Source organism: Lithobates pipiens, unplaced genomic scaffold, assembly GCF_037356315.1.
Source record: "Lithobates pipiens isolate NorthernLeopardFrog02 unplaced genomic scaffold, aLitPip1_a1.2 Scaffold_8, whole genome shotgun sequence".
Taxonomy (NCBI): domain Eukaryota; kingdom Metazoa; phylum Chordata; class Amphibia; order Anura; family Ranidae; genus Lithobates; species Lithobates pipiens.
Window position 1 is genome coordinate 123,517,086 of NW_027507903.1, and position 25,784 is coordinate 123,542,869.

The 25,784-nt window shown below is 41.8% G+C and overlaps 1 protein-coding gene across 2 annotated transcripts in view; it reads right to left on the reverse strand.

The window, feature by feature from the left end:
• Positions 1–4,752: 4,752 nt before the first annotated feature.
• Positions 4,753–25,784, reverse strand: part of PSTPIP1 (proline-serine-threonine phosphatase interacting protein 1) — a 117,175-nt gene continuing 96,143 nt past the window's right edge. For both annotated transcript variants that reach the window (XM_077473398.1, XM_077473399.1), the window contains exons 9-15: positions 18,450–18,529; positions 18,261–18,359; positions 11,304–11,400; positions 11,114–11,207; positions 9,531–9,601; positions 9,344–9,453; positions 4,753–5,487 (exon numbers count right to left, since the gene is read on the reverse strand). In XM_077473398.1, coding sequence (XP_077329524.1) covers positions 5,353–5,487; positions 9,344–9,453; positions 9,531–9,601; positions 11,114–11,207; positions 11,304–11,400; positions 18,261–18,359; positions 18,450–18,529 — 686 coding nt within the window. In that variant the 3' untranslated portion in view covers positions 4,753–5,352. The remainder of the gene's footprint in view (positions 5,488–9,343; positions 9,454–9,530; positions 9,602–11,113; positions 11,208–11,303; positions 11,401–18,260; positions 18,360–18,449; positions 18,530–25,784) is intronic.

Consider the following 25,784-nt stretch of genomic DNA (forward strand, 5'->3'; position numbering starts at 1 on the left):
TCGGATCAAGGAGAGGGACCATTACTGGCTGGCCACTCTCCTTGATCCACGGTACAAGGGTAAGGTTGCCGACCTTATCTTGCCATCGCAGAGGGAGCAGAGGATGAGACATCTCCGGGAGGCCTTGCAGAAAGCTCTGTGCAACGCGTTCCCAGAGACTGGGAGGTCACAAACTCCTGGTCCTGGACAACGTGTTGCTGAGGCATCAGTCAGAAGGAGCGGTGGAGAAGGTGGCCGTCTGACTGATGCTTTCAGACAATTTTTTAGTCCGCAGCCCCAAGGTATGATTGGTTCCAGCACCCATCGCCAGCGTCTAATTTACATGGTGCAGGAATACCTAGGGGCAAGGTCAGACTTGGACACCTTTCCCACTGAAAATCCTCTGGCTTACTGGGTCTTGAGAATGGATCACTGGCCAGAGCTTGCACAGTATGCAATTGAGCTACTGGCCTGTCCTGCATCCAGCGTTCTTTCGGAACGCACCTTCAGTGCTGCTGGTGGCTTCGTTACCGATCACAGGGTGCGCCTGTCCACCGAATCAGTTGATCGACTGACCTTTATCAAGATGAATCAGTCTTGGATCACCCATAGCTACCAAGCACCTGAAGCTGATGTAACCGAATAATTTTTTTTGAAATACCACATCCCTTCAAGACTGCCTATGCTGATGCTGAGTGACTGTCCTGTTATGTTGATTGTCTATCCTCTTCCTCCTCCGCTGATATGTTGGAAGAACATTTTTGGTTCTGGGTGATGCCAGCAGCCCAATTTTTCTGCCCCTGTTTAACAGGGGCGTTTAAGTACAATTTTTGATGCAATGCTTTGCAGCAGGGCTAATTCCTGCAATAAAACTAGAGTATATGGCAGAGGTTGCAGTGTGATGGCACCAGTGCCTAAGGCCCAATTTTTCTGCCCCTGTTTAACAGGGGCGTTTAAGTACAATTTTTGATGCAATGCTTTGCAGCAGGGCTAATTCCTGCAATAAAACTACAGTATATGGCAGAGGTTGCAGTGTGATGGCACCAGTGCCTAAGGCCCAATTTTTCTGCCCCTGTTTAACAGGGGCATTTAAGTACAATTTTTGATGCAATGCTTTGCAGCAGGGCTAATTCCTGCAATAAAACTAGAGTATATGGCAGAGGTTGCAGTGTGATGGCACCAGTGCCTAAGGCCCAATTTTTCTGCCCCTGTTTAACAGGGGCGTTTAAGTACAATTTTTGATGCAATGCTTTGCAGCAGGGCTAATTCCTGCAATAAAACTAGAGTATATGGCAGAGGTTGCAGTGTGATGGCACCAGTGCCTAAGGCCCAATTTTTCTGCCCCTGTTTAACAGGGACATGTAATTACAATTCTTGATATAATATTTCACAGGAGGGCCCCTTTCTGTGCCCACCCAGAGTAACGGTGAGGACTTATAGTGTTGTGGCACCAGCACCACAACCACCAAAGGTCAATTTTTCTACCACTGTTCAACAATGGCATGTAATTACAATTCTTGATATAATCGTTCACAGCAGGGTGCTCCAGCGCCCACCAAGAGTCACTTTGAGGGCTTACAATGTTGTGGCAAAACCAACACCTTGTTCCGCCATTTCTGCAGAGCATATAGGGCAGGCCCCTACTTTCAAACATCCAATTTACAAACATCTCCTACTTGCAAACGGAAGGAGACAACAGCAAGTGAGATGAAAAAAGATGGACGACAAAACAAATTATACAGGGGTGATAACCCTTCCCTATGTTTTCCAAAAAGCTTAAAAATAGTTTTTTTGACTGGAGCTACACTTTAAAAATGTACCAGTTGAAAATTACAAACAGATTCAACTTAACACAACAAACCTACACAGTCCCTGTCTTGTTTGCACCACCTGTATACTGCTGTTCTGAGTATATAGGGCCTGGGGGCCACACACATTTCCTTTTTTAATATGGGTACGGGGTTCCCCTTAATATGCGTACAAGACCCAAATAGGCTGGTAATGGGCAGGGAGGGCTACCCATGCCATTTTTCTCAATGATTTTCAACCATATTGCAGGAACCAGATATAACATTAAAACCGCAAGCAGTTTTAAATGGTGTTATTTCCGTTTAATGTCATTTTGTGCAGGGACTGTTCTAAACACGGGAAACACGTGGCACTTCACAGGCATACTACAGACACCCCCCAGGCACCATATTTAAAGGAATATTTCATTTTTTTTTCTCACTTTAATCGTCATTAAAATCAGTGCTCCCGCCAAAACGGCCGCTTTTAAAACTTTTTATTGCATTGACCCATGTCCCCTGAGGCAGGAGTCAGGTCCCCAAACCCTTTTTAGGACAGTATCTTGCATATCAGCCGTTAAAATTAGCACTTTCCATTTCGAACGTTCGAGTCCCATAGACTTCAATGGGGTTCTAACGTTCGTTACGAACGCGGGGTCCGTTCGAAAGTTCTGGTGCGAACCGAACCGGGGGTGTTCGGCTCATCCCTAGTCCCGATAATTAGATTTATTAGAAAATACAACATCCGTTGAAATTTGATGGACTTTTTAGGCATAAATATAGATATAACAGAAGAAGGTAATTTTAGACAATTTTATTTCTAAAAACAAACACATTTTTAATGCCTCAGAGCATGAATACTTCACTGTCTATTATGTTGTACATACATCACATTTTCCATATATTCCCATATGTATCCAACATAGGGACATTAATAAAAAGGAAACTCAATATAAAAAATACAGTTTATACAGACAGTGTATCAAGGGCGAATCAGCTCAGAGATGCTCTACATGTTACATGTTCACTATAACGCTTCATCACGAGTTTATGACTTTATTCTCTATGGATAACCAGAGAGAGCGAAAAGGCGTCTCTACAAAGGTAAGGCAGTAGTGTAGACCATATATCATAAAACAAAAAGGCGTAGAAGGAAACAAAGACTCCAAAAATATATATAAAGAGCGAGGAAGGGAAAAAATTGTGGAAATCGTGATATTTTCTATGAATAGAAAGAGAGAGAAAAAAGGTGTCTCTACAAAGGTAAGGTAGTAGTGTAGCTCATATATCGTCAACAAGAGGCATAGAGGGAAACAAAGACTCCAAAAATATATAAAGAGCGTTTCCCTCTACGCCTCTTGTTTACGATATATGGGCTACACTACTACCTTACCTTTATAGAGACGCCTCGCTCTTTATATATATTTTTGGAGTCTTCGTTTCTTCTACGCCTTTTTATTTACGATATATGGGCTACACTACTGCCTTACCTTTATAGAGACACATTTTTGCTCTCTCTGGTTATCCATAGAGAATAAAGGCATAAGCTCCTGATGAAACGTTATAGTGATGAACGTGTAACATGTAGAGCATCTCTGAGCTGATTCGCCCTTGATACACTGTCTGTATAAACTGTATTTTTTATATTGAGTTTCCTTTTTATTAATGTCCCTATGTTGGATACATATGGGAATATATGTAAAATGTGATGTATGTACAACATAATAGACAGTGAAGTATTCATGCTCTGAGGCATTAAAAATTTGTTTGTTTTTAGAAATAAAATTGTCTAAAATTACCGTCTTCTGTTATATCTATATTTATGCCTAAAAAGTCCATCAACTTTCAACAGATGTTGTATTTTCTAGTTGATCTAGATCAAGTTGGGTCAAAGGCCATTGTCAGTGTATTTTAGGTAGAATGAAAAAAAAAAAGATTTGCTTATTTAGTCAGTGTGTTTTAGGTAGGATAAAAAAAGTGCGCTAGTGTACTAACTTTTGTTGCCAGAGGTTTAGACATTAATGGCTGTATGTTGAGTTGTTTTGAGGGGACAGCAAATTTACACTGTTATACAAGCTGTACACTCACTACTTTACATTGTGTAATTTCTTCAGTGTTGTCACATGAAAAGATATAATAAAATATTTACAAAAATGTGAGGGTTGTACTCACTTTTGTGAGATACTGTGTGTGTGTATGTGTGTGTGTATGTGTGTGTATGTATATATATATATATATATATATATATATATATATATATATATATATATATACTATTTTGAGCCAGTTTTCCTTTGATAATAAAAATCAGGAGAAATCCATTACCACCAGCGAATTAAAGCCCAATTTGTCCTGAAAAAATTAATTAAATCACTTGAATACACAAAGTAGTTGTGATATGTATAGTTTTACTAATGCAGGTCAAAGTTGCAAAACTGTGTTCAGGTGTTAGGATCTGTTTTATCTTTGTCAGGAAGGGGTTAAATATCAATTATCTTAGTTTTTAAATAGCAGTTTATGTTGTATTCCAGATTCTCAGTAAAAAGTGCACTCTGTCAGTAAATTTTCCATGTTTTGTCAGTAAACAAAAAGTCGTCGGTGTTGGGGGGGGCTCGCATCAGGTAGCCTGTACAGGACTCCATGATTTCTAATGGTGGCTCTGCACACAAGTACTCTCTATCTCATTGACAGAGCTCTGACAGGGTGAGGACAGCAGTCATTGCTCTGATACATACAGCTATGTGTGTAAGTGATATCCAGGTTCTTTTCAGAAAAGCCCATAAGAAGAGTCAGGCAAACATGGAAAGAACCTGGACCTACCAAAAATTAAAAACACTAAATATTGCATATTTCATATTTACCTAAGAAAAAAATTTAAACTATCTTAAAAGTTCTGATTATAATAAATAAAAAAATACACAATGCCACTACATATTCACTTTAACAGAGTCAGATATGTTGCTCAGGTAAAAAAGAAGATGGTTGATCGATTAGTATATTGTTTTACTTCATACCTCAAATTATTTGTATTTTCCCTCCTGCCTCCATTAAGTATTCATAACGCATTACATTGTAATGTTGCTTCTATTCGCACTGTGATCACAATGTTCATCCAATACATGAAATAACACAAATTCTTCAAAAAATATAGATTTAATGTTTAATATAGTTATTAATGATAGTTTTTTTTTTTTATCTAAATGCAGATTGGTGTATTCTTATTCAGTATTTGAACCACATAAATTATTTTAAAGAAACCCATGTTAGAAATAACATTAACCATCAATAAAAGCTTTAATCACAAATATCACCTATAGTCACATGCTAGAGAAGGTACTATTATCTTTCTCAAACATCATGGGGAATTAGGCTCAGCATTTTAATGAGTCGGTCTTTAATGATAATAAAAGATATCTATTTAAATTATCTAAAATAGGGTTAAGAAATATGCCCATATATACATACAGTATGTGAACTCATATTAAATTGTGTTAAAATTCAGTAACGGCAGCAGTGAAACAGTTGGAGAATCCATGTCTATCCGGTGTGTTGTTACATGGTGTGCCATCTAGTTTTGTCCAGTGCATCAGTCTTTTTTTTCAATGTAGGTTCCAGGAACAAATCCACTGCGACCATTCCTCTCCACGGTCCACCATCCATCCTCTCCCTTATCCAGCACATGTACCAGATCTCCAGCACTAATATCCAGCTCATCTGTATTCTGAAAATAGTAAAAGAATAGATAATTCCAAAATTTATGTTTCACCTTTTAGTAGATGCTAGAAGGTCAAACAAGCTTGGCACTAAAGAAAATAAGTTAAACTGTAACAAACAATTAGATACCTGCTCATAGCTTTTGCTATCTACTTTAGCACCCTATCACCTTCTGAAGCAGAGGCACTTCTATCCAATAGAAAGGCTTGCACAACTTCTGACTTTAAAAATGTAAACGTCTATATCTGCATACTGTTGTTGCTAAGTTTGAGGGCATGAACTAGATCAGGGGTAGGGAACCCTCGGCTCTCCAGCTGTTTTGAAACTACAAGTCCCATGAGACATTGCAAGACCCTAACAATCGCAGGCATGATTCCTAGAGGCAGAGGCATGATGGGATTTGTAGTTTCAAAACAGTTGGAGAGCCAAGGTTCCCTACCCCTGAACTAGATGATGAGTGCCCAAGTCTATTACCCCCTCTGGCCAATAATGTATAGGTCAAGGCAAAATAAAAATATACATTTAGTACATTTCCCAAATACGTGAACATTTTCCAATATTTTACCCTTCTAATATGCCACATATACATGTTAATATGCAAGAAATCCAGTCTAACTTGAACTGACAACAAATTGCCTTTGAGGTGCTGAAATACCAATATGCATTGTCAGCCCTATTTACTTGAAAACAGAACTCAACCTATCCCCAACCCTCTCTGTTCCTCTCCAGATGCATTCATTGATTTATTTCCCAGAAAGACAATGTTGTGGCCTTGGCTCCCTAGAGCAGTGATGGAGAACCTTGGCACCCCCGATGTTTTGGAACTACATTTCCCATGATGCTCATGCACTCCGCAGTGTAGTGGAACATCATGGGAAATGTAGTTCCAAAACATCTGGGGTGCCAAGGTTCGCCATCACTGCCCTAGAGTATGTTAACATATTCCGGTTGATTTTACTAACACTGAAGAGTGCAAAAACCGGAGCAGCTGTCCATGGAAGCCAATCAGCTTTTCACTTCATCTTGTTCAATTAAGCTTTGGCAAAAAAAAAGCTGATCGGTTTCTATGCACAGCTGCACCAGATTTTGCACTCTCTAGTTTTAGTAAATCAATCCCATTGTGTATAGGGAAAATGCTTTTGGAAGATGTAATTTTGGGGGCATGTCTAATAGGAGCTGATCTTTCAGCCGCAGGCCCTGTGATGATGTCAAAAGTCGTAATAAAAGCCGATCCTCACTACAGGAGCAAAGTAATAGAAAATAATAAATGGTGGGACATATACTAGAAGGGAAGAGTGGGTTTGGGGGAAAATTTGGGTAATGGTTTTCAGAAAAAGTTCTGCTCTCTTTTTAATCTGGGTTTTATTATGAATAAGGCAGCAGAAGGACACCCCTGTTGGATCTGGAGTATTAATTAAAAGAACTGTCCCTCACTAATGGCAAATTAGTGAAGCAGGATTATTACGAAGAAAAATAGCATAAAGTAAAAATGCCTAAAACCTTATAAACAAATATCTACCAAATAACTAATATTATTTATTCTTAATAAAGCAGATTACTAACATGGGTTTTTGGATCTGCTGACTAAAGGAGCGCAGTGCAAACCCGGGGCAAAGCAGGAACAGAAATGTGTGCAGTGTAGACACAGGAATGCAGACAGCAGGGCCAGGAAAAACAAAAAGGAGAGAACACATTGCTGGTTGAAGGTAAAGAGCTCTCAATGGGGTGCAAGGACCAGGAGAGCCTGATCTGTGCCAGAGCAAATAGAGATACAGATGGACATAAGATGGCAGCAGGACAACTATCACCATGTGACCCATGGGATTGTCTACCGGGACATAAGCATGACAAACGGGAATAGACACAGGCATAACCAATGGCAAAATGATAAACATAGAGACAGACAGCAACAAAAGTCAAAGCTAATGCAGACTTTATGGATTTAGAAGGTGAACCCAAACAGGCAGAAACAGAATCAGAAGTCAAAGCCTATTCAGTTCATATCAGATTATACAATACTGATAGGCCAAGTCCAAAGCAGAAACAGATGGAGGTTCAAATGAAAGAGTGTCTATCCGAAATTTCTAGTTAGAAATTTACAACCTTATTATCAACAATATCTGGCACCCTAGTAAACCAGAACATAGAACAAGCCATCCTCAGTATAAATATCCGACAAGGTCTAGATCAATAGCTACACATATTTTACTGGTGGCTCACTCAGCAATAGTGTATAGATGGAAATCTATGGATATCCCTAACTTAAGGGACATCAAAGCCAAAATAGACACAATAGCGGAATATTAATGAACACTAGTATATATAGACATGGAAATTCACTCAGATATGAATCAAACTGGTCCTCATGGAAATCATTTTCTTCTTCTTTCCACACTTTGACTGCCTGAACAGTAGTTAAAGTTTTCCTGAAATACCTTCTTCAGTTTTTTCCTTTTTTATTTTTAAGATGGGTCATCAACATGTATTCTTTAAATGCTGATATTTTTCAAAGTAAATGATCATTAAAATGTTAAGCTATATAAAAACGAAACAGGTGAGGGGGATCTCCATCTGGGGGCACAGCTAGTTCCCATGGGGTGCCCTGGAGGGAGACTCTCCTATGTTCAGTTGTTTTAAAAAAAATAACATTGAATTGGTTCCAGTAAGAGTGTTTAATAAAGAAAAATGGAATGCGTGTTATACATTATTGTAATTTTCGTCAATTTGCATATTATACTTACAATAGTAGCATTGCTGTATATATTACTTTTTGTACACATTCTTTTTTATAAATGCTTAATACAAATTATTGAAACAAATGAAAGAGTCTCAAAAAAACCAAAAAAATAGAACATATGTAGGAACCCTGTCCCAAACAACTAGTATCCATAGTCTAAATGTAGTGCTGCTGGGTTGTAGGCAGCTTGAGCTCTAATTGATAGTTCAGTTTTCCTCAGGTTTTCCCTAAGCTCAGTGTTATTGTTTGCTTCTGCCTGCTGTTGGATAGTGTCACTGGCAATAGTGTAAGAAGATCCAATAACCTGAGGTATGAATCATATTTTACCCTGGCAAACCACTAGGTTTATTGTCGGTGGTGCATGCTGGGGGGGGGTATAAAGATTTGGGAATGACCTTGAAAAGCTTTGTTGCCTCTCAGTCTTTGCCTGTGGGGAGTTTGTTGCTGTGTGTTCCGGTACTCCTAGGCCTGTTGTCTGGGGAGGGCTACAGAGGGGCTTTCTGCTTGAGGGGGTGCAGGAAGATAATTACCTGGATTGGAGCACCAAGGGTGAGACTTCATCTGCTGATGAGTGTTCAGAAGAGCTGGGACCAAGTTGTAGACATTGCAAGTTCTTGTGGCTCATCCAAGCATTAGGTATTCCACATAGAACCTGCTTTACAGTCTGAATATTATAGAGTGCCAGTCCATGTTTAGTATTGACTTTGAGTAGTGATGCAGAATCTGCATTTTGTTATTTTCAGGTATCCTGTGCCCTAATATCAATCCCTGAGTTTACTGGTCCTATGATGGACACTGTAAATTTCCTAAAGTTACAGGTACCAAATTTTCTTCACCCCACAAAGAGTCAAGCATTCTACCCTCAGATGAAAGGCTGGCCCACTTGCCATATGGGGTCCCCAACCACCTTTGGGGGGTGGGGGGGGGGGGGGAGGTATGCTACACATAGAACAGATGAAACAGATGAAAGAGGGCAGAAACAAAGCTTTGGGCTGACAGGGAAGCCATAGCAGATTTGGATTACTAAAGAGGGAAACACACCAGATTTAACTTAGAAGTTTAACTATGCCACTAATGTAATATGATAGAGAAGCTGGACGAGCTTGTAGTGTATAGGGCTCCTTACCTGGGCAGTGTAATCATACAGCACAGTATATTCTTGGCTTCCTGTATCAAACTCATAAGAATCTCTTCTTGGAACTATAGGGATACTAGCATACTCTGAATCTCCAGTCCCTGAAAACGGCAAATAAATATTGTCAAAAGCTTTGCTGATGTTCTACAAAGTCTATGTCGGTGAAGTATAAACTGACCTGTTGGCTGATTGTTGAGTTCTGCCAAGTTCTTAACACTTCCACTACAACCATGCAGAAGATTGGAAATCCTAGAACAGTGAAGGAAAGAAGAGACTATGTAAATTCCACTTCATACAACTGCAAAAGAAAAAAGGCACCAAGGCTAAGTTCACACTAACCCATGCTCTGAAAACCAATCTGTGGTGATGCAGCGATCTTGCTGCCTCCAGAATGCCTGCCTTTTGGCTGAATGGAAATTTCCAATGGGACTAATATGCCACAACCATAAACCAACCGATTGGCTCGCGGTTGCAAAGTGGCCCTATTGACTTGAATGGCCAAGTTTGACAGGCAGAGCTTACTTTAGGTGGGTGGTAAAACTGCTGCTCAACTGCTTACTTTTACTGCTTCCAGGCTGCCTGTGTGAAAGAGGCATAACTGCTGCTCAACTGCTTACTTTTACTGCTTCCAGGCTGCCTGTGTGAAAGAGGCCTTATGCTACAAGTAGAGATTACATATAAGAATTGTGTGTGGGGCCTTTAAGCACTTGCCGTCCACCCACCGCCAAATGATGGCGGCTCTCAATTTGGGTGAACGTCATATGATGTCATTGCAGAACATCCGTTCTCGCGCACTACTCCGATCTCTGTAAAGAGCCGATAATGTGGCTCTTTAACCATGTGATCGGCTGTGTCCAATCACAGCCTGTCACATGCAAACACGGAAGTGCTGGTAATCGGCTCTCATTGTCTCACACTGACAGAGTGTGTAGTGAGGAGAGCCGATCAGCGGCATCTCCTCGCAGGGGACAGCAAGACAGGTAATCAGGGCAAATGATAATAAAATTTCACATGGTTACAGTGTAGCATAACTGCACAATTGTCATTCAAAGTGTGAGAGCTCTGAAAGCTGAAAAATGGCCTGGGCAGGAAGAGGTTGAAAGTGCCCTGTATTGAGGTGGTTAAACAGATGTAATGAAGACCCAAAAATCAGGCACTTTTCTCATACATTCAGATACATCACTGGGCACCCAGGTGCTTTTTTTTGTAATTTTTAGTTTCAGGTCCTGAGCTTGGGCTAGCCGACCTACCTATTGTTTCCTAACTATGACAAGCAGCATCACTGAGCAACAATGTAACCCCTACTAGTGCATTTAACACCCCCCCCCCCCCCCCCAGATTGACAATGCTGCTGTCCAAATATGTTCCCCTGTGCTTCTTCATCCAGAGTGGGGCACTCCAATACAGGAGGTGTGTTATTGGCCAGATCATTAGGTGAAAACAAAGGGAAAAAAAGCCTAAAAAAAAAACTAATGCACCTACAGTATCTAGTGACTGGTAAGCTGCACTATATTACATTTTGGGTTTAATACTGTTTTAATGAAGGCAATGCATGTAGGTAAAAAAATGTAGAGACTTTAGAACCACTTTAACACAGGCAGTGAGTAGGAAATATCACCAGCTCTCCGTCAAATGCCTCTGAAAATGATCCACCACAGATCACTTTTCAGAAGGAAGGAAAACACGGCTGCTCATGTAAGTGAGCCTTAACAGCTTATACATTAGACATGTGAAGCCATTCCTGTCCCCATCGCTTCTTACCTTTTTATCATTTTATTGCTGCCACCTTGTGGACTTAATCCATTACTGCTCCTTGGAACCAATCCATTCGTATAGCTCTCATACAGGACAGGACCTGGGAGCAGAAAAGAAAAGATAGATGGACAGTCTGCATCAGTCTCCTCTGTACAGAAATTCATTGCTGATTACTAATCACAGGACAGCTGCATACCTGGTGGGATTCGTCCTATGGTCTTCTCTTGAATGAAGTTATTAATTTCTGTTTGCACATCGCACTGCTCCAGACTCTGCCTGACCACCTCCAACATCTAGCATGAGGGACACACATCAGTTAGAAATATTATAATGGTAACTACTTAATGTTTCTTCAATGCCGGCCAACTGAATCACTTACCAAACTCCCACATCTACTAGACAATTCAATGATTCCCCACTTCGTAGTTTCTTGCTCTGCCCAGCAACCCTCACCCCTAATTAGAGTCTCATTCCTCCAGCTGCATTTTCTACAATATTAGGTAACTGAAAAGTCCAACAGCAAGACCTACTTGGGTTGTCTGCCATATGTGGGCCAACCTAGGAACTCTCCACTGAAATTTAAAAAAAGTTCCAAATACATAAAAGAAACCAGTGGATAATGAACAGTATATACCCCAAACTAAAACATCAATTTTGGATGGACGCTAGTGCTTTACCAGTAGGTATAAGGCATCATAAGAAGATTAAAAAAAGAATCAAATGATTGGAATTGTACTTGCTAATAAATAATTTAGATTTGCTCCTTTTAGCTTTATGTACTTTCAGTCTGACTATTCAGCTTTTTTTTTTTTAAATCAAATCTTTTTTTTATTATTATTATTATTATACATACAAACAAGTAATATATCAAATTAATCCATTAATTATCCAGAAATGAAAAGATACAGACAACAAACAATCCTTGCACCTCTCATATTAAAGTAACCTAACATATAGTAGACAAAACATAACAGGAGCATAAATACATTTTACTCATCAAATTAAGCTCCCTTATGCCGCGTACACACGATCGGACTATCTGGCGGACTTAGCCCGGCGGACAAACCGCCAGACTTTGAAGCGGAGGTCCGCCGGTCTTTCCGAACGGCGGACTAGGTGTGGCGGACAAACCGCCGGACTATGGCAGGAGTCCGCCGGACTTTCGAAAAGAACGGACTTGCCCACACACGGAGGAAAGTCCGTTCATTTTGAATGCGGCTCCAGGTAGACAGGACTATTGAAGGAAGTCAATGTCGCCACCTTCCACGGCGAGATTGACATGTCGCTGGCCCCGTCACCTGGTATGGACTTAAAGGGGAAGCCCTACGCCAAAAAAACAGCGTGGGGGTCTCCCCCAAGTCCATATCACACCCTTATCTGAGCATGCAGCCCGGTCGGTCAGGAAAGGGGGTGGGGATGAGCGAGCGCCCCCCCACCTGAGCCGTACCATGCCGTGTGCCCTCAACATGGGGGGTGCGGCCCCCCCACCCCAAAGCACCTTGTCGCCATGTTGATAAGGACAAGGGCATCTTCCCGACAACCCTGGCTGTTGGTTGTCGGGGTCTGCGGGCGGGGGGCTTATCGGAATCTGGGAGCCCCCTTTAATAAGGGGGCCCCCAGATACCAGCCCCCCACCCTATGTGAATGATTATGGGGTACAATGTACCCCTACCCATTCACCTGGTGAAAAAAAAGTGTAAAAAAAACACAACAAGGTTTTAAAATAATTTATTGCACAGATCCGGTGGTCTTACGTCTTGGGGGTCTTCTCACCGGACTCCTCCGCTATCTTCTGCTAGCTCTTTTACTAGCGGAGGAGCCCGGCTTTCTTCTTCGTCGCCGCCGCCGTCCGGGGGTCTTCTTCGGACTTCGGGGGTCTTGTCCCCCTCTTCGGTTCTTCTTGCCGGGCCTCCGCTTTCTTCCTATAGCTCTTTTACTAGCGGTGGCCCGGTCTTCTGTCATTGCCGCCGCCGCCGCCTTCTCTTCTTCTTCTCTTCTTCTTCCTTGAGATGTTGACTCAACGCTGTCTCTGGCCGCAATGACAGGGACGCGTTGTGCAGCGACTTATATAGGGACAATCAGAGGAGTCACCGGATGATGTCACATGATGACCCTGCCCCCTTATGATGTCACAGTCCCAGCATCCTCCGGGACTGTGACATCATAAGGGGCAGGGACATCACCTGGTGACCCCGCCCATTGTCCCTATATAAGTCGCCACACAATGCGTCCCTGTCATAGCGGCCAGAGACAGCGTTGAGTCAACATCTCAAGGGAGAAGAAGAGAAGGCGGCGGCTGCAACGACAGAAGACCAGGCCACCGCTAGTAAAAGAGCTGGAAGAAGGAAGCTGAGGCCCGGCAAGAAGAACCAAAGAGGGGGACAAGACCCCCGAAGTCGGAAGAAGAGGCGGTGGCGTCAGAAGACCGGGCCACCGCTAGTAAAAGAGCTATAGGAAGAAAGCGGAGGCCTAACAAGAAGAACCGGAGAGATGGACAAGACACCCCGAAAGTCGGATGAAGACCCCCATACGGCGGCGGCGACTAAGAAGAAAGCCGGGCTCCTCCGCTAGTAAAAGAGCTAGCAGAAGATAGCGGAGGAGTACGGCGAGAAGACCCCCCAAAGACGGAAGAAGACCCCCGGAGCTGTGCAATAAATTATTTTAAAACCTTGTGTTGTGTTTTATTTACATTTTTTTCACCAGGTGAATGGGTAGGGGTACATTGTACCACAAACTCATTCACATAGGGTGGGGGGCCGGTATCTGGGGGCCCCCTTATTAAAGGGGGATTCCGATAATCCCCCCGCCCGCAGACCCTGACAACCAACGGCCAGGGTTGTCAGGAAAGGGATCCTTGTCCTTATCAACATGGGGACAAGGTGCTGGGGGTGGGGGGGCACACGGCCCATCCTTCTCCAAAGCACCCCCACATGTTGAGGGCACGTGGCCTGGTACGGCTGGGGGGGGGGGGCAAGTCCGCCAGATAGTTTGATCGTGTTTATGGGGCATTAGTATCAGTCATCAGACTATGGTAGCTTCCTCTATGCAGCCTCAGATTATCTTTCTTTTACATATTTATTTCCTCTCTTCTCTTCTACTCCTCACCCTTCTACCACCACTCTTCCATATATCTCCATTTCCTTTACTCCTCTCTACTAGGTAAGCCGTCATAAAATTCATTACTAGGTTCTATCCACCATGCACATATTTTACCAAATTTTTGGGGTATGCCTCTATGCTTATATGTTAATTTTTCTTTTTTTAAGTACAGGTGGTCCCTGGGTTACAAACAAGACAGGGTCTGTAGGTTTGTTCTTAAGTTGAATCTGTTTGTAAGTCGGAACAGGTAAATTTTTTAAGTGTGGCTCCAGCCAAGAAAACAAATATTTAAGCTTTTTGGATAGCATAGGGAAGGGTTAACACCCCTGTGACATTTTTTTTTTTCTGTCTGTGGCCCTGTTCAGAAGATTTCCTCTCACTTTCTGTCCCAATGACAATTGGTTGTTGTGAAAACAAGCCTTGGTATTAAAGCATTAGTGGAGTTAACTTTTTCCCATAATAACTCTTGGAGGAGTAAATTTCCCTTCCTAGAGGTATATTTCCTCTCGCTTCCTGTTGTTTTCCTCCGTTTGTAAGTAGGAGTTCTTTTTAAGTTGGATATTTGTAACTAGGGGACCGCCTGTATATAGTTACATTTCTTAACCCAGATTTCATGAGTTGGAGGATCAGCAGATAGAGATCTTATCCACATGGTATGCATCTCTACTGGTAATATTCCATCAGGTATTATCCCCAGTAGTGGAAGTTTTGGGGTCCCTGTTATCTCAGTGGACCATAATAAGTTTAAGGTTATGAATATCTTTTCCCAGTAAAGATAGAGCTTTGGACATCGTCAGAGCATGTGGTGAAGAGAACTATTAAATAGAGAGCATCGCGGGCATAACGGTGTTGTGTCTTTTCCACAAGCATAGAGTTTTTGCGGGGTATAGTGAGCCCTATGTATAATAAAAAGCTGAGAGGGCAAGAAAGATATCTTAGGAAGTGTTTACAAAGCTTGTGTCCAATCCACCTCATCTAGATCTTCCATGTAACCTTGCCACCGAGCAAAACAATTTTTACATTTTCAGTATTATGTATTATTTGTAAGTCAAAATAAAGATCTCCTATTAATCCTTGTTTCGTACAGGCAACCTTTGCTAATATTTTAGAGTGTTTATACTGTAGTTGGGTTTTTAAACTTTGAGTTTGTAGTGCATGACGTATTTGAAGATATTGGTGGAAGTTATTGTTCGTTAACTTATAGCAGTCTTTTGATATATTAAAAGGAAGTAGAACATCCCCTTCATATAACTGGTACAGAAGTATTATACCCGCCTTTTTCCAATCTGAATGTCTACTCAATTAATACAGACAAAAGTTATCCCATATGGCCATGGTTCGTATACCCCCTATGCTGAGTAATATTTCGCACTGCTTCCCTTATCCTGTGAATCATGTAGAAGGAGGGGAACCTTTTTTTTTATTATAGAAATGGTGAGCTACTATTAATTGAACTAAGGGATATTTTTTAAATTGAGATGCTATTATCTTCTGTATAGGGTCTTCGATATCCATTACCCCCCAACCATGCCAGTGTTGTAGTTGTAATGTGATAAAATATAATCTTGCATTTGGTATCGCAATTCCCCCCTTATCTATGGGCTGTTGTAATATTTCTAATCTAATTCTAGGTTTTCCACCCTTCCACACAAAATCCTAAAAACCAAATCAATAGTCCTAAACAATCGTAGCATCAATCATATGGGGCAATTATGTAATACATATACATATATCTGGGGCATCCACACCACCTTCACCAAATTCTCTCTCCCCACCATAGACAATCTAAATTTACTCCATGTTTTACTCTTTTGTTCAAATTTAGCAATGAGAGGGAGTATATTCTTATCTGTATATTCTACCACTCGCAAATAATTAAATGATGTAACCAATGCCAACTGATGAGTCTGGTGTGGATGTCTCACTTGCACGGGATCCACAGACAGTAATACAGATTTGTCCCAATTAATATTAAATCCTGAAAAGGATCCATACAGATCTATTAAGGATGTAACTGCAGACAGGGATGGACCTGTATCCCCAAGAAACACTAGAGTATCATCCACATAAAGTGCTATCTTATCTTCACCTTCAGATCTAGGAAATCCCACAATATTTTTAGAGAAGCAAATAGCCTCCGCCAGTGGTTCAATAGCCAAAGCAAAGAGAATCGGGGATAAAGAGCACCCCTGCATCGTCCCTCTGGACAGCGAAAAAGGGGCCGATACACATCCATTCACCTGTATCCTTGCATTTGGGGAATCATAGAAAAGTTGTATCCATTTAATAAATCTGGGACTAAACCCATAACATTTTAAGCATTTCCACAAAAAGACCCACTCTATACTGTCAAATGCTTTGGCCGCATCAAGTGACATTATAGCTCTATTTCCCATATTATATGTTGGAAGTTGAAAATTTAGGAATAACCGTTGGATATTATATGCAGTGGATCTATTAGGAATAAAACTTGATTGTTCACAGTGAATTCATTTTGAAATACATCTTGATGGTCTAGTTGCCAATGCCTTTGCCAACTAATGTCTGATGTTAACAGAGATATTGGACGATATGAATAAGGGTTACTTGGATCCTTATCAGGTTTCTCCAGAGATATTGGAGGTATTCGAGGTATTTTTCCAGGCATTAATACAGTTATATATAATACCGACAGTTGTGCTTTTACAGTAGTTGCCAACAGGGGCGGACTGATAACTCATGGGGACCCCGGGCAATAGGAGATTATGGGGCCCCAGGCAATCAGAGATAACAGGGCCACACAGTATACACAGACATGTTTCTATTGGCTAAGAAGGTACTGGAGAGGTGGGGCAGCTATAATCTCTGGATTTTTAGACCAAAAGGATGTTGGTAAGGGACATTTCATAGACAGATGTAAAAAAAAAAAAAAAAAGATTTTTACATACTCTCCTTGGTTTTACTGAGGCTGGCAACCCTGATGGGGCCCCCTAGTGGCCCAGGGGCCCTCGGGCAATGCCCGAGTTGGCGAATGGTCAGTCCGCCCCTGGTTGCCAATAGATGACCTGTCCCCTCTCTCCCTCTTCAAAGTATGGTTGGTTATTTTCTGCCTTTTTCTTAGCCACTGTTGCATAATGTTGTTGACTATGAAGCCATTCTTTTTTTGTATCATCATTTGGATTAGTTATATATAGGACTATTCAGCTTAAGTGTCAAGTTTAGGATTCCCCTGAAGTCGGACAAAAAGGCAACAAAAGGGGGTGCCAGCTAAGTGCAGCATCAGTGGGTTTATTACGATTAAAAAGCCAAATGTAAACTCACAGAAATCTAAAATCAAAGAGCTTATCTGCAGCCATGCCACACTGAATGGAAGCCGGGGCTCTCCCCACCTCCTGAAACACTGCATTTGATTTCCTCACTGACTACACGCTGTTTGTTGTCACAAGCAGTTCTTCTGGTGGACGACTTCCATCCAATGTGTCATGGCTGCAGATGAGCTCTTTGATTTTATATTTCTGAGAGTTTGCATTTGGCTTTTTAATCATAATAAACCCATTGATGCTGCACTTAGCTGGCGTCCCCCCGGCCTTGGATTCTTTTTTTGTATTTTCAGAGAGGGGTAGAGGCTAACTCATGTGGATAGTGCATTAGCATTTGTTTGCATCACAATTTCAATTGTTGTTTGTCCCTAAATTTGGGCAGTTGCTAATATCCTGCCTTCTTGCAAAGCCAAATTCACATTTATGCATGGCAGTAGCATGGTATGGTGAATTTCAATTATATTCTTTTTGAAAGGTGTGCTGTTACACTTGTTGTATGAAAATATAATACAAAGCATAGCCATGGTTAATGTTCACATTACTGTGAACTGAGAATTTATGTAGTACAATTCAACTCTAACATACTGATAGCAAAGTTTCCATCTCCCCCTTCTGGTTACAATTGGTAATGCAGCATGCTTTTTGGACATATACTTTCACCACTGGTAACAGAGAATCTTTAAAAAAAAAATTCTGTTACATCATCGATCATTACGACATTGTATGTAGACTCTATGGCATATGGTAGGTGTTACCTCATCATCCCTTACACACTGCATGGAAAATTGATTGGTGTGAACCCAGAAAGAATTACGCAGTATACTGATTCGATCTTTCTCTTGTTGTTCAAATGCCTAAAAACAAAAACAACCACAACATTATATATAGAAACCTAATGAAAGGGCACAATTCAAGGTTTATAAGAAAGGTTTATGTGCCATTACCTCACAAGTGCTTATGTGCTCTGTCTCCCATTCAATACGGGCTTTGTCCAGTAGAGTAATGTTATTCTTATACAGCTGATCTAGGACAAAATAATCAAATTTTTTTTAGATTTACCATAACCAAAAACTTGTGTTTTTCACACTTTTCTGCAATAATGAGTTTACAGTGAATGGACATTGTAGATCTGTGTTCATGTAATGTTTTAATCAATACAAAAGGAGCCTGTGCTCCTAGCCCTGTGCTAGGATCATCCCTTTTAAGAGAAGATTTTCTTTATTGTCCCTAACCTGGCTTCTAAGCAGCATTTAAAGTAAATTGGAAAATTCAATCTAAATGGTGTTCAATGTCACATCTATTTAAGCATTATACAGGATACAATCCCTGCAAACTCATTGTGATGCCTTTACCATAATGGCACGTGTGAACCAGTGCAAGGGGGGCAGCTCAAACCTTGGTTTCTATGCAGAATAAACTTTGGCCAAATTCTGCTGAATAGGTTGAAATTGGTTCCATGGGTGTGGCCCTATCAGCACCACTTTGCTCGACCAAAGTAAATTTTTCAGTCAACTGTTGTCAAAGAAGCCATGCAGAAAAGTTTCCATTGAATAGTGACTGCCAAGGCTTTATATCAGAATACAATAGCCAGCACTGCAAATGCATCTTCAGTATCTACATTGTTTAGAGGCTTATAAGGGAAATCCTAAAATAGAACAAAGCCCTAACTTGTAAAAAAAAAAAATGTGAGCAGGCAGTTCTTTACTGCAGAAGAGACTTGCAATTGTCTCTTCTGCAGTAACACGCACTTACTTGCCTGCTCACAAGTCATTTTCTTCTATTGAATATACACTGAGTTATGCATGCACAGCTCAGCTTGCATTCCTGGCACACTTAGGCTGTGCTGGAAGGCCTGCTGCAGATGACATTATTCCCCTACTGCCCAATCAAGAGGCTGAAAACCCAGCACCCAGGGAGAAGATGATAGAGGCCAGCAGGGGGCGTAATCCTGCTCCATCACTGGGGAGTATTTTGGGGAGTTTATTTACACTTTTATGTTATGTATTGCCACCTTTAAGCCTCAAAATTCACAAACTGAAGATTTAGGCCGCGTACACACGGGCGGATTGTCTGCCCAACTAAGTTCGTCAGACAATCCGACAGACAGTCCGTCCAACTTTTAAATGAACGGACTTGACCACACACGATGAACAGACAGTCCGCTGAAAGCTTGCGCGATGACGTGTACAGCACGTATGACGGGACTAGAAATTCGACGTCCAATACACTGCAATGCAACCTTCGGCGTGTAAATCCTTTCTGAGCATGCGCCATACTTAGTCCGTCCAACTTGCCTACACACGAGCGGACTGTCCGCTGAAACCAAGTTTGGACGGACAAAATTACGGAAATTCCGAAAGACTTAGTCCGTCAGACTGTCCGCTGAAAAAGTCCGCTGAAGCCCACACACGAGCGGATTGTCCGCTGAAACACGGTTCAGCGGACTAAGTTGGGCAGACAATCCGCCCGTGTGTAAGCGGCCTCAATATAATTCAAAAAACATGAAACCATCTGTCCTTTCTGCTTGTTGGTCTGTACATTTAAAATAGAACTTTAGAAAGCAATACAAAATTTGTGAACAGGAAGGGTTTTTTATTGTAGAAGAGACATACTATGTTTCTTTTGCAAGAAATGTTTCTTACTTTTCTGCTCATAAACATCTTTACAATACATACTGTCTGAGCTGTTCAGTGCACAATCTCTGCATCTGCCAGGTGCCTGGATAAATTAACTTCCATACATACGCATGGGAGTGACATCAACCCAGCCAATCAAGATAGCCAAAGATTCCAAACCTGGAGGAGGACTGGGCAAAGTCGTGCCAGCAATGGTACTTGGCATCACAATTCTGGAGTGGAGATGGGTTTCTGGGGACTTTAGTTCTGCTTTAGAAGTAGATGTGAGAATCCTCCAACTGTACATCACAACAGCTGTTCTTACTAATAAACTATATGTTTTCATGAGACAGAGCTTTATAAAAATGGACATCATCATTCAGGTGTGCGAAGGATAGCATGATGTAATGTCCAGAGTTTCAGAACTATAGAGCGTGGATGATGTAATGTCCAGAGTTTCAGAACTATAGAGCGTGGAGAACCACTCCTAGAAAGTGAAGCAAAGAGACAATATGGCAACCGAATGCTAGATTGGTATCTTGTAACTAAGTAAGAGAATGACAATGGAGTAAAGGATAGGGCACTACTGGGAAATGTAAAGGAGCACAAAAAGTCTGGGAGGGAGGAATTACTACCTTTTGTCCAAAAAAAGAAAAGAAAAAAAGCAAGTCGGTTAGTAAGTGATTAAGACTACCCAGTGAAACCATTTCAGCTCCAGGTATTACAGGATGAGCATTTCCAGGCTTTAGATGTCACTGATTTTATATTCTGCCATATTTTCTCCCTATTTACACAATGGAGGATATTTACTGAAACTGGAGCACACAGAATCTGGTGCAGCTGTGCATAATAAACAATCAGCTTCTAGCTTCAGGCCAAGTTCACAGATATGCAAATTAGATGCGGTTTCACCGCATCCAGTTCGCATGACAGGAGAGTGCGGCCGTCTTTCAATGGAGTCAGTTCACACAGCTCCAGGACAGTTGTGGGTTCACATTTAAAATTGGTTCCGATTCAGGTACGAATATAGGCAAAAAGTCAGACCTGATTCGCACTTGAATTGGTGAACAGTGATGCACAGGACCCCATGCTGTGAACCACGGCTGCAGCATATGCAAACCCAGCCTCAGGTTGTTCAATTAAGCTTTGACAATAAAAGTTGGAAGCTGATTGGTTACTTTGCAAAGGGGCACCAGATTCTGTGTGCACCTGTTTTAGTAACCCCCTCATCGTACTTTAGTCAGAATGTGATAAACAAATTTGTTGAAAGCATTGTAGTATATTTAACGGGTGCTCCCACCAGGCATATTGGCAGGCCCAGGGGCACCTGAATTCACTTGTTATCATGAGAAGTTCTAGATTGTAAACTCTCACGAGCAGGGCCCTCTGGTTCCTCCTGTATTGAATTGTGTTGTAACTGTACTGTCTTGCTCTCATGTTGTAAAGCGCTGTGCAAACTGTTGCCACTATATAAATCCTGTATAATAATAATAATAAAAATAATATGTACATTAAATGTATTTAGTATATCACTAGCACTTATGAGAGATAAATATTGGGAACGGACATTCAACTCTGGCTATCCAAAGATCTCTTAAAATTGTTCTGTTATTTTTTAGCATTTTATTCCTTAATTATGTCTTCAGTTAACCACTTGCTGACCACCCGCCACAGATGTACGGCTGCGCAAATATCCGTACAGGTATGACAATTCATGAGTTGGCTTTCGTGGGCGCAAACACAAAAAAAAAACGCAGAGGTGATCAAATACCACCAAAAGAAAGCTCTATTTGTGGGGGGAAAAAAGCACCTCAATTTTATTTGGGTACAGGGTCGCATTGTCAGTTAAAGTAACGCAGTGCTGTATCGCAAAAAATGGCCTGATCATTAAGGGGGTAAATCCTTCCAGGGCTGAAGTTAAATGATAATATATTAAACAACTTTTTGATTGGTTACCGGGGGCATTTTATTTCATATCAGATTTCTCTAAATGTGACCTCTTTACTTTGTAGTTTCCAAAGTGGAAATCAATGCTGAGCTGAAATCTAACACATTAATACATAACAGTTTAGACCACTGTCAGTTCATACAAGCATTCTTTAAGTCATAAATTCACTGGGGTCTAGGTTTATCTCCCCATATTTGTATTATACAGACTGCATTTGTACTACTTTCTACTCTATTTGAAATGAAATAGTTTTAGGAACCAGTGATGTAAGTAACTCAGTTAAAATAAACGGAGTTACTTAACGCAGTTACTTTAGAGGGTAACAAGTAATCTAACTGATTACTCTTCCCCTCATGGTAACGCCGTTCCCATTACTTGGGCAACGTTACCGCAGTTACATCCTGTCTGGACACTGCTAGTCCCCTGGACTTTTGAAATGAACGGACTTGCCCACACACGGAGTAAGGTCCGTTCATTTTGAAAGTGACTCCAGGTAGACGGGACTAGTGAAGGAAGTGAATGTCGCCGCCTCCATCGGCAAGATTGACACCTTGCGAGCCCCGTTGCCTGGAATGGATTTAAAGGGGAACCCCTACACTGAAAAAACGGCAGACCCCGACAACCAATGGCCAGGGTTGTTGGGAAGAGGCCCTTGTCCTCAGCAACAAGGTTCCCCAAAGCACCCCCCATGCTGAGGGCACGCGGCTTGGTACGGTTCGTGGGGGGGGGGCGCTCGCTCGTCCCCACCCCCTTTCCTGGCTGACCGGGCTGCGTGCTCGGATAAGGGTCTGCTATGGACTTTGAGGGGACCCCCACGCTGTTTTCTCTGCGTAGGGGTTCCCCTTTAAATCCATACCAGGCGATGGGGCTCGCGAGGTCTCAATCTCGCCGATGGAAGCGGCGACATTCACTTCCTTCACTAGTCCCGTCTATAGAATATAAAAAAAAAGTCACAGTTACTTTGCTGAGTAACTAATTATTTTTCCAATGTAGTAATCAAGTTACTAGGTCAATTAGAGCTCAGGATGAGCATGCCAAACTGCGCTCTCAAAAAGATATATAAGCATCATGTGTCAGCAAATATCTCCCCCTAGCATAAATTCTCTCTCCGCTCTACCATATCACCTCCTCTAGCACAAACCCCCCAAATCAACCCTCCTAGTACAAATCCTCTTCCCTCTTCTCCCATCCTCCTCCCAACAGGAACTACCCCTGAATCACGACTCCTACCACCCCCCCCCCTAAATGTCCCCTCCTAGAACAAATCTTACCCCCTGCTGCCCCCCAAATTGCTCCTCCCAACAAAATTCCCCTTTCAATCTCCTTGCGGTGCCCCTCCCCCCACCTTACATGATATTACAGTGCCCAGGGCAGCCAGCCCTCCTGTCCACCCCTTGTCCCGGCACTGCCCATCAGTGCAGCCTCATCAGTGTCCATCAATGCACATCAGTGCCCATCAGTGCAGCCTTATCACTGCAGATTAGTGAAGAAGAAAAATTACTTATTTGCAAAATTGTGTAATAAATGTAAAAAAGTTTTTTGTTTTTTTTAACTTTTCAGTCTTTTTTCATGTATTTAGCAAAAAATAAAAACCTCAGTGGTGATTAAACACCTCCAAAAGAAAACTCTGTGTGAAAAAAAATAATAAAAATATCATATTGGTACAATGTTGAATGACCACAAAATTGTCTTTCAAAGTGTGACAGCGCTGAAAGCTGAACATCGGCCTGGGCAGGAAGGGGGTTAAAGTAACCAGTAGTGGTTGAAAAAAAATTGGCTCCTAACTTTTTTAGCTGGCTCTTAGATTTAGCTGCTAAAATAAACTTTACTATTTGCATAGTTCCACTTGATGATCACACCAATAGGATAGATAAGTGTAGTTTTCCACAGGTAAAGTAGATCTAAACCATGATTTAGGTGATTGTGGCTGTGTACTTGTAACAACACAGTTGAATACAGTCCATGATATTTTGTTTAATTTGCAAAAAATGTTTTTACTGTTTTAACAGGTTTTAACAGATTATAGTAAAGAAGGCACATAATAGCAAAGCATCAACTGCAATAGACCCTTAAAGGGGTTGAAACCCTTGCCATTTTTCACCTTAATGCATCCTATGCATTAAGGTGAAAAATCTTCTTTACTGCAGCCCCCCCCCCCCAACCCTCCTTATACTTACCTGAGCCCCGAAATTCACATGACGGGAACGAGCACACCCGCTCCGGCTGGTGACTCGTGTCCTGATTGGATATATTGATATCAGCGCATGCCATTGGCTCCCTCTGCTGTCAATCAAATACAATGACGCAGTGCCAGGGGGAGGGGCCGAGTCCGGCATTTGTGTCTATGTATGCAAAGGCTGGACTCGGGATCGCGCCCACAAGGTAACCCCCTCAGAGAGAGCACTTCTACTAGGGGGTTATCTGATGCGAGGAGGAACCCCGAGAGTGGCCGGGGGACCCCAGGCGAGGATGTTCAGGGCCACTCTGTGCAAAACGAGCTGCACAAAGAAAAACAATCACTTTAACATGGTCCACAATACTAATGTGCTGACTCATAAGGACAATATGTGAATATCTGATACATGAATAAAGAGCTGGAAACTCCAGAGCACTCCATCTACTCAATCATATAGAGGCTGTTGTTACAAATGCTGAAATCTAAAAAAAACACACAACACGGTATCAAACATAACAACATCACACAGTTACAATGTCACTTTATCCACTGTCATCATTATCCAATCCTAACTTGAATCATGAAACCAATATAACTGTTTTAAAGAAAGATACATGATATCTTTACAACCAATTATTGTATCTGTACTAAAGAGGCTCATGGAGGCACCTAGTGGCCAAAGTAATGAACTACGTTGTACTATTACATTGGAAACAATCAGGAGAAACCAGATTTATGAATCATGGAAAAGTAGGGAGATAGAAAAGATACATGATTTAGTCTTATTTACATTACTATAGCATGTTTGATAAAACAAGAAATAGTGTTGAAACATATACCGGTACTCTTGGAAGACCAGCAATGTGGATATTGTCCCCGGTGTAAAAGATGCAGCAAGAAACTGCTAAGACATGGCAATGTCCAACTATTAACCCTCAAATTGTATCCAGAGTATTGTGAGCTCTACTGAACAAAAAATGCTAAACTGACAGACACAATGTATAAATTTGACATCACAGGGAGCAGAGATCAGTGACACTGTCACTAGGCAGAATGGGGAGATGCTTGTTTACATTAGCATCTCCCTGTTCTTCCTCTCCGTGAGACGATCGCGGATATCCCCGCGGACATCGGGTCTGCAGGACCCGCGATCTGAGTTACGGAGCTTTCCATGGGTGTGCGTGCGCCGCCGGCCGCCTCCTACAGGGTAACATACAGTTACGTTAGTTTGCCTGTGCGAGCCCTTCTCCTGCAATATACCTGCATGAGGCGGTCGGCAAGCGGTTAAAGTGATTTTTAAGTTTTTTGTTTTTTTTTCAATAACAAACATATACTTACCTCCACTATGCAGCTCGTTTTGCACAGAGTGGCCCCCGAACATCCTCTACTGGGGTCCCTCGGTGGCTCTTGTGGCTTCTCCCCACATCAGATAACCCCCTAGGAGAAGCGCTCTCCCAAGGGGGTTACCTTGCAGGCGCGCTCCTGAGTAAATATTTTGGACTATAATGAATGTAATGCAGGGCATTGCCACAGGACATGG